The 8,027-nt window shown below is 29.4% G+C and overlaps 2 protein-coding genes across 5 annotated transcripts in view; one reads left to right on the top strand and one right to left on the bottom strand.

Annotated features, from left to right (window-relative positions):
- The window catches only part of LOC108758276 (Myb-interacting protein 120), a 15,301-nt gene extending 11,631 nt beyond the window's left edge, over positions 1-3,670 (top strand). For 2 of the 3 annotated variants that reach the window (XM_018503149.1, XM_018503147.1), the window contains exons 10-12: positions 1,594-1,837; positions 2,543-2,739; positions 2,873-3,333. In XM_018503149.1, the coding sequence (XP_018358651.1) occupies positions 1,594-1,837; positions 2,543-2,739; positions 2,873-3,056 (625 nt within the window). In that variant the 3' untranslated portion in view covers positions 3,057-3,333. Of the gene's footprint in view, positions 1-1,593; positions 1,838-2,542; positions 2,740-2,872; positions 3,334-3,434 lie in introns of those variants that run through there. The other variant, XM_018503150.1, reaches the window with a different exon arrangement.
- Positions 3,671-5,748: 2,078 nt separating this feature from the next.
- LOC108758267 (zinc finger CCHC domain-containing protein 9) overlaps positions 5,749-8,027 on the bottom strand; it is a 3,062-nt gene continuing 783 nt past the window's right edge. Inside the window, exons 1-3 of one of the 2 annotated variants that reach the window (XM_018503138.1) lie at positions 7,447-7,525; positions 6,558-7,325; positions 5,749-6,251 (exon numbers count right to left, since the gene is read on the bottom strand). In XM_018503138.1, coding sequence (XP_018358640.1) covers positions 5,749-6,251; positions 6,558-7,314 — 1,260 coding nt within the window. In that variant the 5' untranslated portion in view covers positions 7,315-7,325; positions 7,447-7,525. Of the gene's footprint in view, positions 6,252-6,557; positions 7,326-7,446; positions 7,526-8,027 lie in introns of those variants that run through there. The other variant, XM_018503136.1, reaches the window with a different exon arrangement.

Here is an 8,027-nt window from a genome sequence, read left to right as displayed (position 1 = left end):
CCCCTTGCCTCTCACATGTGGGGTGCTTGTTTATTGTGAGTCCCCTTGCCTCTCACATGTGGGGTGCTTGTTTATTGTGAGTCCCATTGCCTCTTACATGTGGGGTGCTGAACGCCGTTACAATAATTGTTCGAAATTAACTCCATTGAAAAGAAAAACATAAACATAAACAAACGAGAACACCGAGTCTCTGTTTATCATGGGTGGCAGTCATGTGTTCGGTTAACGATTTACTATTGGAAATCTCTTGGATTATTCCATTTGATTCAATCAGAGTTATGAATGAGTATCGACTCTCGAAAACTGTTGAAGAGTCGCAAAAATCAAGCACCCCACATGTGAGAGGCAAGGGGACTCACAAAAATCAAGCACCTCGAAGGGAACAGAGAACTACCACGTCCACGTCGTTGTTCCTGGGTAGCGCTAAGAGTAGTTCATCAATGACTTTGATGGTCCATAACTCGGACCCCAGTGGGCGGATTGTGGACCACAACCAGTGTTTCGTAAAGGGCTTGAAACCAGCTTTCTCATCCCATGGTGAAAAACTAGGGGTTCCATTTAAAAAAACCATCGTGACCCCTGAATGACCTTCCAAGGATTTTTCAAGGTCAGTACCATACTTCCCCCGTGTAACCCTAAACTTTTCATACGAAACATTTTTCTCTATCCCTACTAGTTTTCGAGATATTTGACTGGATCACTTCAGATGGTCCACCCTGTATATCTTTGATATAGGGTGTCTCAAAATTTTTTACCAAGTGTTCTTGTGTAGATAGAGCGGACTAAACTGAGTCGAAAAGTTCTGTACCATTTTGCAATTTTCGCAATAATTAACAAGATATTAATTGCTAAAAATGGCCGAATATTTGTCTTTTTTCAATCATTCAATCATTTTTTTCTCAAATACTATTAACTTTACAGAAAAATTGCAAGAGAAAAATTGTTTATTTTCTTCTCACAGAATTCTAAGAATTTTTTAATAATTTTTTATCAACTTTTTAGTACTGCATTTTCTTAATGGCAATTATTTTTACCAACATGAGAAAATACGGTATTAAAAAATTCTGAAAAAAATTCTCAGAACTTTATGAGAAGAAAGTAAACAATTTTTATCTCTTGCTGTTTTTCTGTAAAGTTGTAGTATTTGAGTAAAAAATGGAAACTAATATTCAGCGATTTTTAATAGTTAATATCTTGTTAACTATTGCGAAAATTGCAAAATGGTAGAGGACTTTTCAATTTAGTTCGCCCCCTATTTGCACAAGAGCGCTTGGCAAATAATTTTTGGACACTCTGTAGGCTTTGGATTTTTACTTTCATTTGTTATTTTCATATCTGACAGTGTGACAGTTAAAAGCATCTTTTTAAAAGTATTCATTGAGATGTATGTACATACGTAATATTCCTTACTAAAAAATTGTTGAAATTTGAGCAAATTTAATCGAAGTAAATATCATTATAGAATTATTAGAAAAGATTAAAAGTTGAAACTTTTTTTAAAACAGGATCAATCTGCTTGTTATCTGCTTATGTTTTAATTTAAGTATTGTTCATATTATTTTTGAATAAAATCTAAATAGAAATCTTTCACAGTTATTGTGATTGCTTTGCAAACGGTGAATTCTGTCACATGTGCAATTGCAATAATTGCTCGAATAATCTTGGTAACGAGGAAGAACGGCAGCGTGCAATTAAATCCTGCTTGGAACGCAACCCTAACGCCTTCCGGCCTAAAATTGGAAAAGGTCGTGAAACTGGCGAAGATATAAGGAGACATAACAAAGGCTGCAATTGCAAACGTAGTGGTTGTCTCAAAAATTATTGCGAATGTTACGAGGTATTTTGAACCACATAGATATTATTTATCAAACACTTAAGCTTATAGATATACTTTTTCCTGATTTGTAAAAATGCAGTAGAACACTTAATTTTAATTTAATTTTTTATCCTTTTATTACATTCTATATATTTAATCCTAACAATGTATAACTAACGTATTTAGTAGGGATGCACTGGATATCCCGAAAGTATCCAGTATCTGGTATTATCCGACACTTTTACTATCCAACTGGATATCATTAGTAAGGAATATATCCGGTTGATATTTGATATCATTAAATTGTTAATTCTTTCTTATACAAATATTTTAGAAATAAGTGTGCACATTCATGATGCTATAATATCTTATATATTACAATGTTTTCTCTATATATCTTATAAATTACAATTTTTTTCTCTATAGGTTTTTTTTTGAACACTCGGAATGCGGTCGGATATCTGGAAAATGTCGGATATCCGTCTCGAAGAAATTGTCTCCTCGGATATCCGATATTATATTCTACCCAGATATCCAATATCCAATATCCGATAATTTTACGATCCGGTGGATCCCTAGTATTTAGTAATTGCTTATTTAATATAAAATGTTTAAAATGCAATTTTTTTTACATGTAAAAATTTTAATAATATTTAATAGTTTTGCACATATATACCTATTTGTTAATAAAGAAATTTAAATATAATTTAAATATTTGCCTTTCAGGCAAAAATTCCATGTTCTGGAAATTGTAAGTGTATAGGCTGTCGCAATATTGTCGATCCAATTTTACAGAAGAAATCTTTAAAAGATCTGGCGGAAACAGCTGAAGTCAAAACAACTAAGCTTAGTTTAAATAAGACGCAGTTACAACTATCCGAAATGGCATTCAGGCCACCTGCAACATCCAATACTGGTACAAGGTATAACAAGATATTCTTTATAAATATTGCAATTTTTAAGAACCCTGGAAGTAATGTAGATGTAGTATGATAGTAGGTATATACGTTTCATAATTTATATATTTTAAGTTATGTTTATTTTTATTTATTATAGGCAGCCATTCAATTTTTTGACGGAGAAAGTAGTGGAGATAACATGTCAATGTTTAATGGCGCAAGCAGAAGAAGCGGAACGTAATATGCTTGACGACGAGACGTCCCAGCGTCTTATTATTGAGGAGTTTGGTCGATGCTTAAAGGAGATCATTGAGTCAGCGCATAAAGCTGAAGCTACTTAGCAGGTGCACATGCGATATTTGCATTGTAATTTTCATTTATCACTATTGATTATGAGAATTGGATATAAATAAAGATAGTATATATGTGTGTTGGTACCAAAGACATTATATTACATGAGATAAAACACAAGAAGTCTTGCAGAACTTTTTAAACTCACTAAATTATTCTTTAAACGCCTTTCAAAGCGAGTCTATGACGAATAATTCCGCATGTGAATTGCTTCCGAATAGTATATGGAAATGACACATATGAATTATAAATGAGACCAAATTATTTCCTTCAGTTTTGACTAATTGAAAAATGTTCTATAATTTATACATCAACGTAAGGTAATGAATATTTTCGTTTTTAAAAATAAATCATGTTTGACTTTTCAGTTTTGAATAAGGCAAAAGAAATGGCGTCATTTTGACGATGAATGAAAATGTTTTATTTGGTACATATTTTTTCAAGATATACTAAATAACATGTTGATAAACAAGAAGCGATAGCTGCTCATCTTGCAGTTCAATTGCTTGACCATCATTACCACTTAACAAATATATACAGTGTTCAAAGAAGATGATAAAATATTTTGTGACTTTATCTCGTCAGTCTATCAGTTGCATTTCATATATTTTTAGAAATAAGTCGTTATATTTGCGAAATAATATATATTAGATGCTAAAATTAAAATAATTATGGTAAAAAATTCATTGATTTGCGCCTTTCTTTACAAGTTTATTTAATCATAGAAAAGTGCCTATAATGGTTTAAATCACAGTTGCTATTTATAGGATTTTCCTCCTGTAATTGCATATTAAAGGGTCCTATGTTATATTTACACCATACATCTTATTTAACTGAATATTAGGTGTTTTATATAATAGCACTATAAATATCAAATAAAGCTCTACTTTCAGTAAAAGATACTTCATATGAAGAATTCATATGTTATTTGTTAATACTCTTAAATATTATGAATTAAGATTCATTCCTAGTTTTTAATGGCTTGTAACTTAGGTTATCGATGGTACAATGTTAATTGAAGTAAACAACATCGTTCTTTTAGACTACAAGAGGAAATATGCGATGTTTAAAGCATCTTGTATTATACATATATGTATATATAGATATAAATATATAATTAAAGCCACCTGTATTATATATATATATATATATATATATATAATACAGGTTGTTTTGATTTGAGAAATACATATGTGTATGTGTGTATATATTTTTCAAATTAAAATTCTAATTGAAAGTGCAGCTACAGTTTGTATAGAGATATTTATATGCATTCACATTATATTATATGCATTGCGATTAAAATGTACATACATTAAAATAGCCTCCCTTATTTTTTGCCTGCGTCTACAATGAATAATTCTGTTCAAATTACTCTATCAATTTGAGAAAACGATTTATTTATTATTCTCTTCAGTTGTCTCTCCTCTCCCCCCCCCTTCTCTTTCTCATTTCGTATTTTTTCTTTCTCATATCTCTTTTGATATTCAGTATTTACGTACAGGATATTTAACATTATTGCGATGCATGCGTAAGTTTGAGTTACTGCAATGTGTAAGTTTGAGCTACTGCATGAGTCTGTTGACGGATTACAAAGTGTCAACTAAAAAAATATCAAGTTACGGCATATGAAATTTTTGATTTTAATTATATATCATATTCTACATACGTGTGCATGTACAAATATATAGAATTTTAATAATTTTGCAGTAATTACATATATACTAATAGGACAGCAGCGAAATATGATTGTAATACTTATGAAATATGATTGTAATACTTATGAAATATGATTGTGAGCTTATCTCACAAATTTTTAAATTAAATTTTAATTTTTTAAATTAAAATTTGAATATTTAAAATTAAATTGTTTTATTTTATAAAATAAGATTTTTCAATAACAATATAACGATAAAACAGGCAAATAAGAGTCGATTCTTTAAAATATAAACGTATAAAGATTTTGTAAGTAGTTAATATTTTCCAATGGTGTTAATGTTCTTCGAATATATCTATTTATAATAGCGGACAAATTGCTGTTTTGATACAAATAACTTATGCTATACAATACTCACGTAGCAAGAAATGCTCTCCATAACAATGCATATGTACAGTAGAGGATTTTAGTACTTCGTTATATATATAAATGTTGATTATAATATGGGAGGATTTTTAATGATGGGTCTTACAATGTTACTTGAGCGACTTTAAGTGTAACCATATTTCAAGAAATAAATAATTTAAAAGGGATTATATTAATATGTATCTTATCATTTTTATAAATATTCTAAATATTTCAAGTATAACAGTTAAGTATTATGATGTCAATAGACTCTTTTAAGAAAATTGAGATGTTCAAAATAAGATGTATCGCAAGTAAGTCTTACTTAAAAAATATATTATTTATACTGCATATTCGCATGTATATTATATTTTTACAATTCATATTTACAAGTGTTTTACAATTTTATAAATTTATAATTAAAAAATAATTTTATACATGATCTATATGCTGTATTTACTTAAAAAATAAGAAATTCTGATTTTATTGCATAAAACAAAATTAACAAGTTTTTTTTTAAATAAAAACTGAATTTTTTTGCGAGTATATGTAATACAATAAAAAAGAAAGATAAGACATAATATAAATTTGTAAATATATATTGTAGAAGAGTACATCGCCTAAAATTTAATTATCTTATTTTTTGGTTTATTACTCTCACATTTCTCTTTTGTATCTTTCTCTAAAGATTCTATGGCAGAATTATCCATTTTTTCCACTGTAACGATATTATCTTCCTTAGCATTCACTAAGTCAGGACAATCCTTCTTTAAGTGTGTCACAGCTCCACAAATTTTGCAGCAACCACCATGAGGATAAACTCCTTTGGGATTATCAGGGCATTGCATAGCAATGTGACCTTGCTCGCGGCAAATGAAGCATTTGGCATATCTATAGGTGGAATCCTTGTTAACTTTGCATTCGAAGTGGGTGTGTTCTGTTGAACCACATTTGAAACAGATGCCTGTGCAGGCCTCACTGCGATCAAGCTCAGGACAATCAGATAGATTGTGTCCAGATTTGCGACAATTGAAGCAGACGAATTTCCTGATCCGTGCCAAAGCTTTCTCAGCCTTGCGTCTCTCCAGCTTCATCGCTAAATCCACTTCAGATTTTGGTATACCTAAATAATGATAAGATGCAATACAAATGTTATATTTTGGAATTGAAGTTTTTAATACTTTATTATTATCTGTGCAAAATATTTTAATTAAATCTATGGACCCTGAGATTTAGATTCTTAAGTAAGATTTCTCAATTTCCATATTTAAACATTTGAAAAAATATATAAAGAAAAATCAAAGTAATTTTTTTAAGTTCCATGAGAATTTTTACATGTTGATAAATATGTATGAATATATTTAAATTTTTTATAAATTCTTGTAGAATTTAAAATTGAAACTACTATCGAATATGATTGTGTACTTACCCTTCATTATCATTTTCTGTTTAAGTTCTGCCAATCTTTCTGCATCTTCTTTTTTAACAGGGAATCTATCATACATGACAATTTCAGTTTCTACGCCATTGATTATTATTTTAGTGACACCAGCATCTGGTTTTCTTCTTTTATATTCTCCCTTTTTCTTAATTTTTTCCTCTCTTGTGTGTATATTGCTATTTTTGCCAGAGACATCCTTCTTAAATCTTTTAAACCCATCGTTAGACATTTCTAATTTCCTTTTCTGATTCCGTTTCTGTCGTTTGCTCAATACAACATAATTCGAATGTGTATCTTGTGAAGTATTCAATTCTTGTGCAGAATCTTTTTCATTAGAAATTGTATTATTGATGTCTTGTTTCTTTTTCTTTTTGTTAGAAAATTTAGTTGTCTTTCTATCTGTTTCAAATTTTTCTTCTGTTTTTTGTGATTCTTTTACATTACTTTCAGATGTTACATTATTTTCAGAATTTTTTGCAAAATTTTTTTTTGAATTTGAATTCTTATGTTTCCTTTTGTCAGACTTGGATCTATTATCTTCAAATTCTGCCCATTCCTGAATATTTTCATTAGTGCTATGATTAAGGTCTTCATGTTCTTTCAATAATTCCTTTGCTGACTTTTTCTTTAAAGGTTTATTTTTGTTCTCCTCTATTTGCTGTTTCATTACATTCCATGGTGTAGCCTCATTTGGTAATCTTTCGTTTGAAGCTTTGGATCCTTTTGCTCTTGCAAATCTGGTCATTTTTTCTTGCGCTGGCAGAAAAGCATAATTATTTAAGGTTATTTGTTTGAATTTATTAAAGAGCGTTTGAATTTTCCTGAGTTTTAAAATTTTATATGTAAATATATATATTTAATTCTTAATGATTCTTACCTTATGAATTTTTTGGTCTAATTCTTGACTCAATTAATTAAAATATATACTCTGATATTTAAAACCTTGCATTATTAAATTCTAATGTTCTAAACTTTTAAATTCTTTTACATTTATAAAAGTTTTCCTTTTTTTAATGAACTTACACAATGCAACACTGCTTTTACTTCAAAATAATTACATGTTACCCTTAAATATGAATTCACATAGATACTTGTATTGAATTGACAAATTTGTGCCTTGTTAAATTTTGCAATGCAGATATTTACAAATTTTACTAATTATTCGATTGAGCTATCTAGCTTCTAATTTTTATAAAATTATTTAATAAAATTGATTGAATTTTGAGATGCTCTTCTCTCAGGGCTAAACTGTATAATTATCAAATTTTAATTTAGCTACAAAATTAAGTATCATGCATCTTGTAAAAATAAATGGTAATTATTCAGAATACCTCCCTCACCTCCGATTTCGATAAAATTAGTTTCATTCGACGCGTTTTTGCATGAAACGAAAGAATCTGGCAGAAAAAAGTGTCGCTCTGCCTCGCGAACCGAGATATTTAGCGTTAAAGTTGACGA

Source organism: Trachymyrmex cornetzi, unplaced genomic scaffold (genome assembly GCF_001594075.2).
Source record: "Trachymyrmex cornetzi isolate Tcor2-1 unplaced genomic scaffold, Tcor1.1 scaffold1559, whole genome shotgun sequence".
NCBI classification, from domain to species: Eukaryota; Metazoa; Arthropoda; class Insecta; order Hymenoptera; family Formicidae; genus Trachymyrmex; species Trachymyrmex cornetzi.
This window is presented reverse-complemented; position numbering and strand designations above follow the sequence as displayed.